Source organism: Aulonocara stuartgranti (genome assembly GCF_965226115.1).
Source record: "Aulonocara stuartgranti genome assembly, chromosome: 1".
In the NCBI taxonomy this organism is placed as follows: Eukaryota; Metazoa; Chordata; class Actinopteri; order Cichliformes; family Cichlidae; genus Aulonocara; species Aulonocara stuartgranti.
In genome coordinates, this window is record NC_138939.1 from 33,231,782 (window position 1) to 33,251,374 (window position 19,593).

A 19,593-nucleotide genomic window follows, 5' to 3' on the forward strand; every position below is an offset into this window, starting at 1 on the left:
TGTATGATGCATTACAGGAATTGTGGGTCTGAGTGGGCGGCTGATACATTTATGTTGAGGCTGCTACTGCTTCTCTGGGCTATACTTTACTACTTTGGATTTATTATTTTTGCTTCTTGTCTTTTCTTTTTGCTCTTTTTTTGTAAGCAAGCATCTTGCAACCTTTAGATTACATACTTAGTCACGGGGGGCTACAGGTGAGCCCACCCTCGTGCTCACTACCATCAGCAAAACAAGTCATAAAAAGAGTATATGTTGTTTCCTTATCAAGCACACCCAAGGACAGCACCCCCTAACGTTCACATGGAAAGGTACACTCCACAACTGTCCCTCTGTAGTCTCCTGCTGTACTATTCTTCTTTACAACCTACTGCTTATCTTGGCACATCAGAGGGGAACTGAAACTGTTACTTTCTGCTCTATCTGCCTTAAACTCACTTGGGCATCATGGAAAACACAAATTTTTATATTCTGCCTTACGGGGATTTGGACACTGCCTACTTGAGGCTCTTACACAACAACAAGCACTTCACCAGGATGCCGCGCTCTGTGTTATGGGAGATTTTAACAGATTTAATCTCAAACGCACATTTCACAACCTTCACCAGCACGTCCTCTGCCCCACCAGGGGCACGAGGACATTAGACCACTGCTACACTCCGCTCAAAGACTGCTGCAAGATTAGGCTTCTGCTGGCATTGGGAAAATCGGACCTTGCCGCCATCGTCCTTATGCCTGCTTACAAACAAAGGCTAAAGCAGCAAGCACCAATCAGAAGGGAGGTCGCACACTAGGCGGACCACTCGGTGACTGCACTGGATGACGCAGACTGGGACGTGTTTCGGCACTCTGAGATCGCGCATCGCTGCCTACAATGAAGGGCTTGTCTCCGGTAATATGGACCTATACACGGCTGCGTCTTAGAATGTGTGCAGCGCGGTCAGAAAGGCAAAGCAGAGTTACAGGGAAAAACTAGAGTCACGTCTACAACAGTGCAACTCTAGGAGCCTGTGGAAGGGACTGCAGACAATAACGGACTACAAACAACCAGCTTCTTCAATGAAGAATGCCGACGCTTCACTGGCTGTTGAGCTGTACACGTTTTATGCTCGCTTCGACGCTGCAGCAATTAAAACAACAAAAGTCTGCACATGCACGGAGTGCACCAGTGAAAACGATGCCTTCATCATCACAGAGCATGCTGTGAGGAAAGCTTTCAGGAGAGTGAACACCATGAGGGCAGCAGGACTAGATGCAATCCCTGGTCGAGTTCTGAGAGCCTGCGCTGACCAGCTAGCACTGGTGTTCACGGAGATCTTCAACCTCTCCCTGGCCCAAGCAGTGATTCCCACATGCTTCAAAGAGTCCATCATTTTCCCTGTCCCAAATAAACAACAGCCCGCTTGCCACAATGATTACCGCCAACTAGCACTGACTTCAATTGTGATGAAGTGTTTTGAAAGACTGATGAGAGATCACATCCCTTCTTCACTACCTGCCACCATCGACCCACTTCAGTTTGCATACCGGACTAATCGTTCCACAGACGATGTCATAAGATAAGATAAGATAAGATAAGATAAGATAACCTTTATTAGTCCCACACCGTGGGAAATTGTTTTGTCACAGCAGGAAGTGGACATTGCAAAAGTTATGAAGCAAAAATTAGAATACAATAAGAATAAATACAGTACACCACTGTACAGAATAGAATAAAATAAAATACTATATACAGTAGAATAAAATAGAATAAAATATACAATAAGATAAAAATAGAATACAAATGCTATATACAACTGAGTAAAAATACAACGATGCCAGAAAAGATTATTGCACATTAGTGTTATTGCACATTTGTGGATGTGTGTGTTTGATCAGTTAAAGTCTTTGTTGTGGAGCCTGACAGCAGTGGGGAGGAAAGACCTGCGAAATCTCTCCGTCCCACACCGTGGGTGCCGCAGTCTCCCACTGAAGGAGCTGCTCAGTGCTGTCAGAGTGTCCTGCATGGGGTGGGAGATGTTGTCCAACAGGGATGACAGCTTAGCTGCCATTCTCCTGTCACTCACCACCTCCACTGGGTCCAGAGGGCATCCTAGAACAGAGCTGGCCCTTCGGATCAGCCTGTTCAGTCTCTTCCTGTAACCAGCAGAGATGCTGCCGCCCAGCAGACCACACCATAAAAGATGGCTGAGGCCACCACAGAGTCATAGAAGGTCTTCAGGAGTGGGCCCTCCACTCCAAACGACCTGAGTCTCCGCAGCAGGTACAGCCTGCTCTGCCCTTTCCTGTAGAGGGCGTCTGAGTTATGAGTCCAGTCCAGTCTGTTGTTCGGATGAACACCAAGGTACCTGTAGCTGTCCACAGCCTCAATGTCCAAAGCTTGAATGTTCAGTGGTTGCAGTGGAGGATGTTTGTGCCTGCGGAAGTCTACAACCAGCTCCTTGGTTTTACTGGCGTTGATCTGGAGGTAGTTCAGCTGGCACCAGTCCACAAAGTCTTGAGTCAGTCCTCTGTACTCCTTGTCGTCTCCATCAGTGATGAGGCCGACTATTGCAGAGTCATCAGAGAACTTCTGCAGGAAGCACTAGGTGGAGTTGTGGGAGAAGTCTGCAGTGTAGATGGTGAAGAGGAACAGAGCCAGAACCGTTCCCTGTGGGGCCCTCGTACTGCAGACGACCCTGTCCGACACACAGCCCTGAGTCCTCACATACTGTGGTCGGTCGGTGAGGTAGTCCAGGATCCAGGTAGTGAGGTGATGGTCCACTCCAGAGTTCTCCAGCTTGTCCTTCAGAACCGAGGGAAGAATAGTGTTGAAGGCACTGGAAAAATCAAAGAACATGATTCTCACAGTGCTTCCAGCGGTCTCTAGGTGAGCGAGGGAATGATGTAGGAGGTGAATGATGGCATCATCCGCTCCAATGCCAGGCTGGTAGGCAAACTGAAGTGGGTCCAGTGATGAGCTCACCAGGCGCCGAAGCTGAGCCAGGACCAATCGCTCCAGGGTCTTCATCAGGTGGGATGTCAGAGCCACCGGCCTGTAGCTGTTGAGGTCCTTGGGGCGTGAAGTCTTTGGCACTGGTACAACGCAGCAGGTTTTCCAGAGCTGTGGGACTCTTCCCAGCCTCAGGCTCAGGTTGAGGAGGTGCTCCATCACACCACACAGTTGGTCCGCGCAGGACCTGACGACCCTCGAGCTGATGCCATCTGGGCCCGCTGCCTTCTTGCCATTAATCCTCCTCAGTTCCCTCCTAACCTGGGTGGTTGAGAGAGACCGGCTGGAGCCTTGTGTTGAGTGTGTATTGGATGCTGTTGTTGGGGGTGGGGAGGAGTGAGCAGGATGAATAGAGGAGGTGTGAAGTGTCTGAGGTGTCAGAGGTGGAACAGCAGCAGTAGGGGTGGGTGAGTCTGCAGCCGATGTTGGAGACTGCCTCATGGCTGAATCAAATTTGTTGAAAAAATGATTCAGTTCATTTGCCCACCTCACATCCCTCCCAGGCAGAGAGTTCTGATGTTTGTGGCCTGAGATGGTTCTGAGGCCTCTCCAGACTTCACCAACGTTGTTTTGCTGAAGCTGGTTCTCCATCTTTTGCCTGTAGCTATCCTTTCCATTCCTTATCAGTCCCCTCAACTCACTCTGCACCCTTTTCAACTCCTCTTTGGATTTGAAGGCCCTCCTCTTCTGCTGAAGGACAGCTTTAATTTCTGGGGTAATCCAAGGTTTGTTGTTGGAGAAACACCGTATAGTCCTGGTAGGTACGGTGTTATCCACACAGAAATTAATATAGTCAGTGATGCATGTAGTAAGGCTGTCGATGTCCTCTCCGTGGTCGTCACCAGAGATGGGCAGTAATCCAATTACTTTTTCAAGTAACGAGTAAAGTAAGGGATTACTATTGCAAAAACGGTGTAATTAGATTACCGTTACTTTCCCGTAGGAACGCTGCGTTACCGCGTTACTAAAACCATGATTTTTTTTGCGAGAATGTCTCATGACAGTGACGTAAGCGAGTGTGACATTCGTGACAACAGCTGTGTGCAGATCGACAGTGGATAACATATCGAGTGCGGGAGTATGAGCGTGCAGCGTTTAAAGCGTGGAAGTACTGACCTTACTTTGAGTTTGATTCCATAAAAAGTGACAAAAACATTAGTGTCCGTTATGCGTGGGAAGAAAACTTCTTTTTACAGCGAAAAAAAACCCTAAACTTCCAAGCAAACAACGAGTGCACTATGACATAACGGGAAACTCACAGAGAAACTCGCGGATTCTTCCACTGACCGCTGCGCACACCTGCACCAGAGTAAACCTCCGCCTAACCCACTCCTGCTTTACAGGTGAAAATAGAGCAACAGGACCGCTAGTCTTTGAATTTTATTTATTTTCTGCTGTGTTTTACTTGCATCTATTTGAAAGAGTGAGTGTAAACACACACAAAAAATTATTTCATGTGCTGGAATGTGCAGAAAATAGGTTTAAATGTTAAACTAATTTCTTCCAGTCAGGGAATGGTGCATATAATTACATTTTTGCTTGATGCATAAAGTTAAAAGATTAAAACTAATAAAACAAGTTTTAAACAGAGACTTTTCCATTTGATTACATTTTGTATGATGGATTATGCAGAAAAAGTAGAATTGGGCTGAAAGATCTATCGCTTTATCACCTCTTCAGGTTGTAAATCGTATTTTTAAAAAGTAACTAAGTAGCTAAGTAATTAATTACTTTTGAAAATAAGTAATCAGTAAAATAACTGGATTACTTTTTGGGGGAAGTAATCAGTAATTAGTTACTTTTTTCAAGTAACTTGACCAACACTGGTCGTCACAGATCACCTCCCACACAGTCGACTCAAAACAATCCTTAAGGAAAAACAAGAAGAAAAACACTCAGTAACAGCCATCAAATGCACTGTAGTTTCAGCACAGCAGCCATCCACAGGGTCATATTTTTAAGTATACAAGTTTAAGGTCTTTGGGACACTGCTTCTCTCTTTTTGCTAAGTCACCTCTGTCTCAGCAGGGGCTGTATGCTATATGCTGTAAGCCTAGTTGTGATTGTCAAACTGAGCATAACGACCTTTCCCTACAGAAACGAAACAGGATGTGTCAACAGCTTTTATTTGTTCAGAAAAATACTCTCCCCAAATCTGTTGCCCATGAGCACAACAAAACCTACTGCCACTGAGTAGTATATATGAAATAAAGTTATTACAGTTTGGTAGAAAACACATACGGATCACAAATGCTGACTATATAACAAGATGATCTTTAAATTGTACTTTTAAAGGAAAAGAGAAGTCCAGTCAAACCAGTTTTCTTTTCTGTTAACAATGACCTGTTGTTCAGTAAAATACTCCCCTCGTAAGTCTGTTGCCTGTAAGCAGCACAGGATTGTGTGTGTGTGTGTGTGTGTGTGTGTGTGGGGGGGGGGTTCAGAGTGTGACCCCATAAAGACTTCTCTAAACCTGCTGGTCTGGAAGTCCAGAAGTTCATCTAAACAAAAGGCACCTAGACTAAAACTGACATAGTTACGTTTTTCCTACCATGAAACAAAGAGAAGATACGATCTCTCCCATGCTCCAAGGATGTGCCAGAGCACTCTGGAATTCACACAAAGTCTTGTAGTGAACAACAGCCTAAGTCATCAAAAGGTCAACATGCAGTATTCTACCATATGCAAACTTATATCATTAAAAGATTATACTGACTACTAAGTACAATTTTTCTATTGACACTGAGATCCCGACGAGGCCTCCTTGCAAGTAAATTGATCGATCGCTGTTGCCTTGTTTTTCTTTCATGGGAATAAGTCCTTGATACAGCGTTGGTCTGTGTTTAGACCCAACAATAAGGCTTATAGGTTCAGAAATTGGTCAAACTACCAAGAAGTTGAGTTATGAAAATAACCCAGCATTTTTTAGTATGTATGCCATTATGTTTTTGTTTTTGTTGGCTATTTTCCTGCAAAGAAAAATGAGGTAATCTATCTTTTTCTGTGGAAAAAATGTAGAAAATGTAAAATGAATTAATAGGATGTATTATTATTTAGTTCACAGCAGATAGTAGGTATTTCATCCTGTTCTTCATGTAGTGGAAACAACACTTGTGATACTGTAGTTTTTATAGTTTGGGGCCCTCTGGAGATAAGTCCAATTTAAATAATGACCCTTCACAATCCTTCTGTGAATTTTTCCATTTTATGCACTATAAATACTGAGTGCGGTTCAACTGGCAACCATGTATGAATTTTGTTTAAATTTTAAACATGGAAGATTTAGACTACAGTACTTTTTTTTTTTCATTTCATTTTTAACAAATTTCTTGTTATTCTCATCATTAACACTAACACAGGTTTGTGGCCAGGAATCTAATGGTAAATGGTTGCTGTCTCTCAAGAGGTACAAATAAAACTGGTTTTACTGGACTTGTGCATTCAACTGACTTAAACAATGGCACCGGAGATAATGTAAAAAAAATATACATATGTATGTTCCCCATACAGGTTGTACCAGTTTAAGACACTCCATTTTGTGCTCCCTGTCTTTTTTCTTTTTATTAATTGGAAAAACATTTTGTTTTGAACATGTCGATGAAATTTCTTGAGAACCCACAGACATGATCAAATCTATGGAAAGTTCATAGAAGAGGCCAACTGAACCTTCAGGATTTGAAAACTGTTTGTGTAGAAGAATCAGTTAAAATCACACTTGATGCATGCGACTAGTTTCTCCATACAGGAGGTGTGTTGAAGCTGTCATCACCAGCAAAGGATTTTGTATGAAATATTAAATACATTTCTGTAAACATATTCGATACTTGACTGGTCTTTCAGTTTTCATTATTACGCAATTTTTATGGACCGCTATGGGTTGATTTATTTGAATGTGTTGATTCGATGGGTTGCTACCAACATGCCAGTAGCACCTTTAGAAATACTTTTACTTAGAAAATTGGTGATGTGTTCAATACTCATGTCACCTTCTGTATGCTACACTATACTGTCACTCAGTTCTAAAGCTACTTCCCACCAATGTCCATCTGCCTTAATTAAGATAGGCACAATTTTATGACATATTGGTTTAAGTTTCAATGGTAAAAACATTCTTTAAGCTATAGATTGGAGAAATTAATCCTAGATGCCACTAGATCATTTTGATGTTTGGGTCAAAGTATAGGATAGTATAGGAGGAGTTGCAGATGTAGCTTAGACTTTGGATAAAATGAATCAAGCTTTCACATTCACGGATTTACATCAATTGATCTTAATTGTAAAAATGAGCAATAGACTTTGTTGGTCTAAAACAGTTTTGAGCAGTTTATAATTTATGGATATGGCAGGTTATGCAGGAAATGAATGTAAGATAATGAAAATATCTTACATGAAATAAGATACTTTATTACTTTACTTTATTTATCCCAAGGTTGGGCTCACGATTTTTTTTTTTTTCAAAAAGGTCAAATCCTGTCAACCAGCCATCCCTTTCTCCTCCATCAGAACGCTGCTTAAGAGGAAAATGACAGGGCTGTTTTCCCTAACAATGAGGTAGGAGCGTGGGCCAAGATGGTGGTGCTGTTGGTTGGAGTGTGTGTCTGTGTGTGTGTGTGTGGGGGGGGGGGCATTATTATTACAGAAACTGGATTTTGAATTGTGAGTTGACAACAAACGAGACTCTTCCATTGTAATCAGAAGAGGATTGATTTCACTTTTCCTGATTCTATTTTATACAAACTTGTATCAAGTGAAGGAGAGAGCATTTCTAGAAATCTTTCTAACTTATTGTTTTTCTTACCTTGTTTTTTTTTTTATCTGTAGGAATAAAACACATAAAAATAACCATAATGTCCCCAATTGATTTTGGACTTTCTGGACAACATTTTGGCTGCCACCATGTCAGTGTTTTGGAGCCAGACATTATTATTACTACCTTCTAGCCCACTAGTGACCTAACCAATTGCAAGGAGGTTTTCAGTGCAGTACCATATACAGCTTTTTGACTAGTTTCACTATAGTGGCTTTTAGCATTGCAAGCAATAGCGGAATACACATTTTCCCCCATTGAATGATGGTTCCCAAAATATTCACCAACAGCATTGTAAGCCTGCATGACTCAGGCTTTAGCAATCTTCATGAATTACCTATGTAAAGACATTTATCTGTTAATTGATGCTAAATATTGGTATACCTGTCAAAGGAAAAACAATGAAGTGAGGCCCAAACTTTATTTGATTTATTTATTTAGTATTATTTTTAATATTATTATTTTTTATTAATTTCTCTAAGTAAAAATGATGGAATCCTCTGCTGTCTGCTGTTGATCATCCTCGGTTCTACTTCCTTATATACAAGGTATGTATTAAGGCACTATTTTCAAAAGCATATTGATATGTAATATCTATATGATGTAGCAACCTTTTCAAACAATTTATTTTGTTATGTCTTGTGGTGCTTATTTTTCCGGTATCAGATATTTAAGGAACACTATCCTAATGATAAAATTATATCCTGAACAAGAACCAAGCCACAGCATTAATTTGGATGACACACTTAACTTTGGGTAAGAGATATTCAAAATTTGGACACCATTGTCTGGTAATTATAATGTCCCATACTTGTATTTGATTTTTAAGATGTTGTTTTTAGTAGAATAAACACATGCAGCTTGTGCACACAATTTAGGAAACTTCTGCATCAAAGTACAGTTAAAATAAAATATTTTTGGAGGTTAATGTTACAATAGCACTTGTGACAAGCAGACAGTAACCAAATTTGAAAGTGTGTTTAAAAAAAAGGAAGAAAGAAAAACCAGAGCGACATGATTAAAGAAGCATTTACACAATAAAACACAAACTAACTATAGAATAAAATAACCTGCTTGGGAGTGTTCATAAGTAAGATTTTTTCACTCTCAATAAAGGACAAAAAAGCAAAAGAAACACTGGAAGAACAGTCTTTAGAGAGTTTCATGATTAAAAACAGTCAAAACACTGATAACAGCTGTACTGTTACAAATGAATTAACATCTCTGGTGAACTGTAAATTCAAGTTGTTTTTAGTTCCTCATATTCATTATCACATATATAGGGACATGTTCCTGAATTAATTTAAACAAGAATATATAGATTGTGTTTTAATTAAGTGTGCCTATGCCAAAAGGCACACTTAATACTATTTCTCCGATTTATTATTCTTATTATTATTAAGTGTGCCTATGCCAAAAGGCACAGTTATTACTATTTCTCGGATTTATTAAGTGTGCCTATGCCAAAAGGCACACTTATTACTATTTATTCTTATTATTATTATTTTCCTTTTTGTGCAGCTGGATCAGGAATGGTGTGCTATGACTTTTGGTGTTTATTACTTCTATAGTTTTTTAAATATGAATATTTTAATGCTAGTTTTTGCCCATTGAAATGAATGGGAAGGAAAGTGAAACTTAACTTGAAACGAAAGTGAAACTTACTTTGTGGTGTGTTGGCTCACTCACTTAATTTGTGGTGTGTTGGCTCACTCTAGTGGTATGCCAGCAGTAGTACGGCCTGTCTACCCTTATTTGGATTTTTTTTTTGTAGCCGTATGAATGGCAAACTACACTCATTGGCAGCGGCATAGGCACACTTAAAATTTCTTCTGAAATTTTCGCTTTCTAGTTTGTTTTGTTCTTTTAATCCAGGGCCAGACCAGCAGTTCAGACATCAACATCTTGGAATGCTCCTATCATCTGGGAGGGAATGTTTGATCCAAATCTTTTTGATCAAAAGCACATAGGAGAAAAGTCATCAGTGGCCCTTACTGTGTTTGCTGTGGGACGGTCGGTTCCTCCATAAAAACTGTATTCCTTGGCTATTATACAGTGGTGCCTTCTAGTTAATAGAATTGAATAGAATGAATAAGAAATGTAGGCATACCTGTGTTGCCCTTAAGGCGTTTCTCTGAATAAATAGGTTCATAAATTTGAAATAAATAATTCTAAAAAGATTTGCCATTAAAAAATTAATGTGTTGTTAAAATGAATAATTCATGTTGTTCATACGTTTTAGTTAAAAGGAAAATATCGCTAAAACGTATTTCCCGTTCTGGCGGGGCACTTCCGGTTCCGGTCGAGCACTTCCGGTTTGGGTCAAGCGCTCGGTTTTGCTGAGAAACAGGCTCATGCTAAAGGCAGTATGGAGATGTAATCTAATGCCATCTACTCCGAATTATCAGGCCGGAACGCCGTAAGTTACTTTATATGACAGTTTGTACAGATAACTTTGGATATTGTGTATTTGCTAACATGAATGTTTTAGTGAGAGTAATGCACTTTATTGATGTAAACATGCTTCTGCCTGTTGAGATGGAGTTTATTTTCTGTCATTTCAGTTTTCACCACATGTTCATGGAGACAATTAAACAAGCTGCAACTAAACTCCAGGGTCTTCATTTGTGGTTTAACTCGGTGTCACCAACATCCTCGTTGAAAACACTACAGTGAAAAGGCGGCTACTGGTGATTCATCACGGTCAAAATGGCATCCAGTAACAAGTCTGCACGCAGTTTAAGGACCAGCCGCTCATCTGGATCAGCAGTAAGCGCTGCCCATGCTCGAGCTAAAGCAGAGGCTGCCAAGGTGAGAGCATGCTATGCAACAAAAGAAGCACAGTTAAAGGTTGAAAAAGCTCAAAGCGAACTGGAAAAGGCAAAAATAGATGCAGAATTAGAAGTGTTAACATTACAGAGGGAAGCTGATGCTGCTGTAGCTGAAGCAGAAGTGCTAGAGGAAGCTGAAGCTATACAAGAAGAACCTGAGAGTAGAAAATCTCCATCAGAAAGCGTAAAATTAGAACGTACAAACGAATATGTACGATCTCAAATGGAGACCAAGCTATCTCCCAGTCCACAAAAATTACCAACCACTTCTTGCCCCCAAGCAAGTTCACCCAACACATTTGTAACGTGGCATCCCTCTGAAGAAGGCAATTTAGAGCCACAACCCATCAACTTTGAAACAAGACTTACCAAAGATAATATTGCTGCTCTAAATAAGCCCAGCCAGCTGAAAGGTGAAACAAAACCTAAAGTGGAGAAACAAAATACCTCTCTCAACCCATGCGGCTCACCATTCGTACCTCAGCATAACTATAACACCACGGCCAGCATTTTAAATCCAGCAGAGCCCTTTGCCCAATACATGGCACGTCGAGATTTAATAATCTCAGGCCTTTACCAGTTCGACGATAGGCCAGAGAACTACAGAGCATGGTGCTCTTCATTTACCAGTGCAACAGCTGAAGTCCAACTCACCCCCATTCAAGAGCTAGATCTCATGACAAAGTGGTTAGGGAGAGAGTCAAGTGATCAGGTGAAACGCATACGTTCAGTATATGTCAACAACCCCACATTAGCTCTATGCAAAGCATGGGAAAGACTGAATGAATGTTATGCAGCATCAGAAATAATCGAAAGGTCACTTTTCCAACGGTTGGACAGTTTCCCCAAAATAACAGTCAAAGATCATGTCAAGCTTCGTGAACTAGGAGATTTACTGCAAGAGATTCAAGGCGCTAAGGAAGACGGCCATCTGCCTGGTCTACTCTATCTGGACACTTCTCGTGGAATCAGCCCAATCGTAGACAAACTCCCATATGGACTTCAGGAGAGGTGGATGTCACACGGCTCTCAATATAAAGAGAACAACCAAGGCTGTTTCCCACCTTTTGAGTACTTCTGTGAATTCATATGTAAAGAGGCAAAGAAACGCAATGATCCAAGTTTCCAACAGCAAAACTTAAAACCAGAAAAACCTTTTGCAAAAAACTTAAATTCCAGCAAGCCAATTACTGTACACAAAACCTATATTTCTCCCCCTAACAAGGACTTTAACCGGAACTGCCCACTACATAACAAGCCACACCCGCTCAAAAGATGCAGAACATTTAGGAATAAAGCACTGGACGAAAGGAAGGCCTTCCTCAAAGAGAAAGGATTGTGCTTCAGATGCTGTTCTTCAGATACTCATCTTGCGAAGGAATGCAAATCTTCGGTAAAGTGTTCTGAATGTGACAGCACAAGTCACGATGCAGCCATGCATCCCGGTCCTCCACCACAGACCAACAAGGCTCCACCTCCGGCACAAGAGAATGGCGGGGAGAGAGAAAACAGTCATGACATGGTTGATGTCACAACAAGCTGCACAGACGTGTGCGGTCCAGGTCAGTGGGGACGTTCATGTTCCAAGATATGTCTCACATGGGTGTACCCTAAAGGTGACAAAGACAGAGCTGTTAAGGCATATGTAATACTAGACGATCAGAGCAATCGTTCTTTAGCCAAGCCTGAGTTCTTCGAACTTTTTGACATTAAAAGTGAACCTTTCTCCTACAATCTTAGAACATGCTCTGGTGTTGTAGAAACATGGGGTAAAATAGCTGAAGGCTTCCATATCGAGTCACTGGATAGGTCAGTGGTGATCCCTCTACCATCGCTCATAGAGTGTCAGGACATCCCTAACAATAGGAATGAAATCCCAACTCCCAGCGCAGTGCTACACCAGCCGCACCTCCGTACCATAGCAAAGTACATCCCAGAGCTAGACCCTAAAGCCGAAATACTCCTGCTACTAGGGAGAGACATTTTACAGGCACACAAGGTCAGGCAGAGAATTAACGGCCCCCATAATGCCCCCTTCGCCCAGCGCCTAGACCTAGGGTGGGTTGTAGTTGGGGAGGTCTGTCTGGGTAATGTCCATAGGCCTACAGTCAGCACCCTGAAGACAGTCGTTCTGGAAAATGGCCGCCCTACAGTTTTCAAACCATGCAGTAGCCTCCTGCAACTCAAAGAAATGCCACACACAAACAGGCCAGGTAAAGCGCCCGAACAAACTCTGGGTCAAACAGTTTTTAACCGGACAGATAACGACAACAAACCAGCTCACTCAATACAGGACACTCTCTTTCTAAAAATGATGGACAATACTATGTACAGAGACGTGGACAACAGTTGGGTCGCCCCACTTCCATTTAAGGAACCCCGCCAGCAATTACCAAACAACAGACAGCAGGCAGCCACGAGGTTCTCCTCCTTAAAACGCACCCTTAATAGGAAACCTGAAATGCGGGAGCATTATGTGGCCTTCATGGAAAAAATCCTCTCCAATGGTCACGCTGAGGTGGCCCCCCCACTGGAAAAGGGAGAAGAGTGTTGGTATCTTCCAACATTTGGAGTCTACCACCCCCAAAAACCCAATCAGATCAGGGTTGTCTTCGATTCTAGCGCCCAGTACTTGGGTGTCTCTCTTAACAGTGTCCTCCTTACTGGCCCTGATTTAAACAACACACTTGTCGGAGTTCTTCTCCGCTTCCGGACAGAAAGTGTTGCAATCATGGCAGATATACAGCAAATGTTTCACTGTTTTATGGTACGCGAAGACCACCGCAACTTCCTCCGTTTTCTGTGGCATAGGGACAACAACCCAAACAACGAAGTTGTCGAGTACCGGATGAAAGTCCACGTGTTTGGCAACTCAACATCCCCCGCTGTTGCCATTTATGGACTACGCAAGGCCATCAGAGCAGGTTCGAAAGACTATGGTGCAGATACAGTAAAGTTCGTGGAGAGGCACTTTTACGTAGATGACGGCTTGATCTCTGTCCCCTCTCCTGCTGAGGCTATAGACTTGCTTCAAAGAACACAAGCCTCACTCGCTGAATCCAACCTACACCTGCATAAGTTCGTTTCCAACTCTCAGGCAGTTATGCAGGCCTTCTGCCCAGAAGATTGTGCTCCTGTCATTAAAAACTTAGATTTAAGTGGTGAAGAGACACAATCCCAGCGAAGCCTTGGACTCATTTGGGAAATAACAAGAGACACATTCACTTACTCAGTGGCCACCTCAAGCAAGCCATTCACTCGCCGTGGCGTATTGTCCTCTGTCAATAGCGTCTTCGATCCCCTGGGCCTATTGGCACCCATTACAATCCAAGGAAGGGCCCTACTCAGAGAGCTTACTTCAGAATGTTCAGATTGGGACGTACCCCTTCCAGAGGACAAACGAAGCAGATGGGAAACATGGAGAAATTCCCTTCAGGATCTAAGAGAACTACATGTTCCCAGAACCTACACATCCACCTCACTAAGTCGAGCAAAGCGAAAGGAACTGTGTTTGTTCTCAGATGCATCTACTAAGGCCATAGGAGCTGTGGCCTACTTAAAGGCAGTTCAAACAGATGGGAAGGTCGAGGTTGGGTTCATAATGGGCAAAGCAAAACTAGCCCCCCTGTCAGAACCTACAATACCAAGACTTGAACTATGTGCAGCCGTCTTGGCAGCAGAAATGGCTGACCTCATCCAAGATGAGTTAGACTTAGACTTTGATGCAGTGCATTTCTATACGGACAGTAAAGTAGTGCTTGGCTACATCTGTAATGAGTCAAAAAGGTTTTACACATATGTTCACAACAGAGTACAGCGCATTCGCCAGTCATCAAAGCCAGAACAGTGGCATTATGTGCGCACAGAGGAAAATCCAGCAGACCATGCGTCTAGGTCACTGTCGGCATTCCAACTAAAAAAGTCCACCTGGTTCACCGGACCACCCTTCATCCACCGTCCTGCCGCAGAGACAACACAACTGAGTGGAAGGTTTGACCTGATTGAACCAGATAAAGACTCAGAAATTAGACCAGAAGTAAAAACTTACGTCACTCACCTCCAAGTACTCATCTGTAAGCGTTTTGAGCACTTTTCTACTTTTCAGTCTTTAGTCAGAGCCATAGCAAATCTTATCCACATTGCAAAGTCCTTCAATGGGACTAATCCAAACAAAAAATGCAAAGGCTGGCACAAATGTCATCTGCCTCAAACTCCAGAGGAGATTGCTCAAGCAAAAACTGTCATCTTCAAAGAGACACAGAAGGCATACTTTGAGAAGGAACTTTCTGCCCTTGATGCTGGCAAGCCAATCTCAAAACAGAGCCCCCTCAAGAAGCTCAGCCCAATGTTACAGGACAGTCTCATTTCTGTTGGAGGCCGACTCAAACACGCAGAAATTGAGAGTGTTGAAAAGAGCCCAGTAATTCTTCCAAAAAACAGTCACATCTCCCTTCTGCTCACTCGCCATTATCACGAGCTAACAAGGCACCAAGGTCGTCATCTGACGGAAGGAGCAATCAGAGCTGCTGGGCTGTGGGTTTTAGGCGGCAAAAAACTAGTCAATTCAGTAATCCACAAATGTTTAACCTGCCGCAAACTACGTGGAAAACAAGAACAACAACTCATGGCGGACCTACCACCTGAACGCCTAAAAACTTGTCCTCCTTTCACCTACGTCGGCCTTGATGTCTTTGGACCGTGGTCCATAACAACCAGGCGTACCAGGGGCGGAGTAGCTGAAAGTAAGCGGTGGGCCATCATGTTTACCTGCATGAGTTCGAGAGCTGTGCATATTGAGGTAATCGAATCTCTGGACACATCCAGCTGCATAAACGCCCTCCGCCGCTTCTTCGCCCTGAGAGGCCCCGCCAAACAGCTGCTATCTGACCGTGGCACCAATTTTATTAGCACTTCAAAGGAACTTGGAATGGATAAATCACTCCAACAGTGCCTAACTGTCCAAGGCTGCAGTTGGGAGTTTAATCCACCACACGCATCCCACATGGGAGGCTCTTGGGAGCGCATGATCGGAGTCGCCCGCAGAATCCTGGACTCCATGCTACTACAAAATAAGGTTCAACTGACTCACGACGTGTTATGCACACTCATGGCTGAGGTTACAGCCATAATAAATGCAAGGCCGCTCGTCCCAGTATCCTCTGATCCAGAGAACCCCTTCGTCCTATCCCCTTCAATGCTCCTTACGCAGAAATCTTGCCTCCTATCCCCACCTGGAGACTTTTCGGATAAAGACCTCTACAACAAACAATGGAGACGGGTCCAAGCCCTTTCCAACCAGTTCTGGACACGCTGGAGGCGAGAGTATCTACCCACATTGCAGCAAAGGCAGAAATGGACCGGGTCGTGCAGAAACCTCCAAGTTGGTGACCTGGTTCTGCTCAAGGACAAGCAGGTTGCACGAAACAGCTGGCCCATGGCCAGGGTCACTGCCACATTCCCAAGCAAGGACGATCGAGTAAGGAAAATTGAGGTAAAGATATGTACTGAAGGGTGCATAAAGACATTTATGCGACCAGTTACAGAAGTTATCCTCCTCATGCCAAAGGACTGAATGCATAATGTTCGTTTAGCATAGTGGCCTCGAGAGGCCAGGCGGGGAGTGTGTTGCCCTTAAGGCGTTTCTCTGAATAAATAGGTTCATAAATTTGAAATAAATAATTCTAAAAAGATTTGCCATTAAAAAATTAATGTGTTGTTAAAATGAATAATTCATGTTGTTCATACGTTTTAGTTAAAAGGAAAATATCGCTAAAACGTATTTCCCGTTCTGGCGGGGCACTTCCGGTTCCGGTCGAGCACTTCCGGTTTGGGTCAAGCGCTCGGTTTTGCTGAGAAACAGGCTCATGCTAAAGGCAGTATGGAGATGTAATCTAATGCCATCTACTCCGAATTATCAGGCCGGAACGCCGTAAGTTACTTTATATGACAGTTTGTACAGATAACTTTGGATATTGTGTATTTGCTAACATGAATGTTTTAGTGAGAGTAATGCACTTTATTGATGTAAACATGCTTCTGCCTGTTGAGATGGAGTTTATTTTCTGTCATTTCAGTTTTCACCACATGTTCATGGAGACAATTAAACAAGCTGCAACTAAACTCCAGGGTCTTCATTTGTGGTTTAACTCGGTGTCACCAACATCCTCGTTGAAAACACTACAATACCTATGCCTGAATCAGTTCAATATGGCGAATTTAAACTGTAAATTCTCTAGCCCACATAAGTAATCATGAGGTGGTGACTCTAGTTTTAGTTTATGGGGGGAAATGTGCCTTATACCCCTGCAAAAGGGTTGCAAATGCATATGATAAGATCCACAAGCACAAACAAATGCTTACAAATGTGTACATGGATTTCTGTGTAACTTTTGAGGAGTCACAAATATGTGCTCCAATTCATGCTCAAATACAAAGAAATTTGACCAAACTGTTTTGAAATCCAGACATCTAAACCTGAATAAATTTGTGCACATACATCTACGGTTATTATTATTGTTATTATTATTATTATTATTATTATTATTAGCATTAGCATTATAGTCATGTCTAGGTCTTTTCTTGCTTTCTTGCATGTTGCCTTCTTTGTTGCTTTTTTTTTTTTTTTTAGCTTTTAAAAATGTAATTGGTAATTAGTATCTGGAGTAGTTGGCCTTTATGACCCATAACCAATAAACACCAGCTTGCCTTGCTGTTTGTTGGGTGCGGACGATTGAACCTTGGCTCAGATTGAAATAATTACTTTTTGTGCATCAAAGATAGTGAAGAAATATACAAACAGGATGGGTTTTGTATTGTTTTGCAATAATTTACAAATAAAAAAATCATTTGTTTTTCTCTGTCTCTCATTAAGGTACCTGGATGCCTACCTCAAGACTTTCCTCATCTCAGCAGAACAACATTTTATGTTGGGATTACCAGTGACGTATTATGTGTTTACAGACTTACCAGACAAAGTACCAAACATCACACTTGCTTCTCACAGAAACATAAAGGTTATCCAGGTGGGAAAGCACACCAGGTGGCAAGACATTTCTATGATGCGAATGAGGACAATATCAGAAGCTATACAGTCAGAGATCCGTCACAGATTTCATTATGTCTTCTGTTTTGATGTGGATCAGGAGTTTAAGGGGAGATTTGGGTCTGAGGCACTGGGTGATTCTGTGGCTTTGCTCCATGCCCACTATTATAAATTACCAAAAGCCCGGTTTACCTACGACAGAAACCCCAAATCTAAAGCCTTCATGGAAACTGGAGATTTCTACTACCATGCTGCTATCTTTGGAGGAACGTGGCAAAATGTAAAGCATTTGGTAGATGCCTGTTATCTGGCTATCATGGAGGATAAAATAAATGATGTGGAGGCTCTGTGGCATGATGAGAGCCATCTAAACAAGTACTTTTGGGTTAATAAACCAAGTAGGCTGCTGTCTCCAGAGTACTGCTGGGACCAGAGCATTTGGGCCAAGCAGGATATACTTGTCACCCGCCTAGTGTGGGCACCAAAACATTATGACACACTTCGTACTGGCTAGATTGAAAATCAAAGTTGGAATTATTTTATAAGCAAGGGGCTAGCTTATTTTATGTTGGATTATTAAGTGTGCTAGTAGAATAGCTCGTCTTCCTTTTCTGAAAACTCATCTAATCCAGCTAGGTAAATCTAAATGCTTAGGCTTGGAGGACTGTTGTTCTTTTTTGTAATTATGTTGCAATATTATATATTATTTTGTAAATATTTTAGGTTGTGACTAAATCTGGAGACTTTAATTATAGTTTGGTGGCTAACAAAGGTGAAAATTCTGCTTATGTACTAAAATCTTAAAATACCATAAAGAGAAGCATATCCTCTGACCAGTAGGTTTTTGTGGAATATTTAGGGTGTCAAGAAGACAGACAGAAGTGAATTAAAAGGCCTAAAATCCAACTTTCATGGGTGTAATGTAACAAAGAGTGCATTGACAGAGATTTATGCATGTGCTTTTGCTGATAGTTATTTTTGCTTTAATCAAATCATGAATCTAATCAAAAATATGATCAAGAGGTAATAATTTAAAAACGAAGTGATTTTATTATGAATGGGCAATCAGAAGAAGTAATTTTTGGGTGTATTGTGATTGATAAATACTGAAGTTCACATATTTACTGATATAAGGAGAGAAAGCAAATTCTAAGTTACAATGAAGTAATCAGAATTGAAAACTGTATGTGAAGTACAAAGAGCAATGTATTTCTAATCAAGATGATAAGAAGATGATAAGAAATCAGGCTAATGTTATGCAAACTGAAGTGAAATTATGTTGAATAAATGTGACAATTGTAATAAAGTAACTTAGAGAAAGAACACTGAGATGTGCTCAACACCAAATGGTTGGACTGACAAAACACTGGATGATGGCCATGAGTAGTAATATACCTGCACTTTTTTTTGTGTTTTAATTAAACTCTTTTTAAAGGATTGTATAGGTCTCAGAGCTCTGTTATTTAGACATAGGTGATTTAATTTAACTAATTTAGGGGTATTTTAACTAGCTTTTTCTTTAGTGCTCTGAAACACACAGAGGTTAATAGTTTCAAACAGAGTGCCACAAATAACAGGTATCCCTTTAGAAATAAACAGTGATACTTCTAAAAACCGTGTATTCCCACACAGCATTTAATTTAACTAGTTTAGGAAGATTTCACTTTTCTAATAGTTTCACAGGCTAAATGTTTTAAACAGAATACCACAAACAAGATGTATCCCTTTAGAAATAAACTGTGATACTTCTAAAAGCACATATTCACACCTAGCCACACTAGCACTGTATCAACCCCAAGGTTCCTTTAATGCAACTAGCCCTATAATTATCTACTAGTCACAAACACACTGCAACAGTAAGACTTGTTGATTACACATAGATGATTTAACTACTTTTTTCTTCAGCGCTCCGAAAAGACAC

The 19,593-nt window shown here is 41.6% G+C and overlaps 2 protein-coding genes across 2 annotated transcripts in view; one reads left to right on the forward strand and one right to left on the reverse strand.

Annotated features, from left to right (window-relative positions):
• LOC309708055 (uncharacterized protein) overlaps nucleotides 1-19,593 on the reverse strand; it is a gene marked incomplete at its 3' end in the record, with an annotated part of 236,146 nt that overhangs the window by 22,094 nt on the left and 194,459 nt on the right. The window lies entirely within an intron of this gene.
• LOC309708113 (N-acetyllactosaminide alpha-1,3-galactosyltransferase-like) lies at nucleotides 7,515-18,239 on the forward strand (the record flags this gene model as incomplete). Its single annotated transcript, XM_082535886.1, has 5 exons — nucleotides 7,515-7,543; nucleotides 8,282-8,347; nucleotides 8,466-8,555; nucleotides 9,675-9,812; nucleotides 17,502-18,239. The coding sequence occupies 5 exons, from the start codon at nucleotides 7,515-7,517 to the stop codon at nucleotides 18,184-18,186; spliced, it is 1,008 nt and encodes a 335-aa protein (XP_082392012.1). The 3' UTR covers nucleotides 18,187-18,239.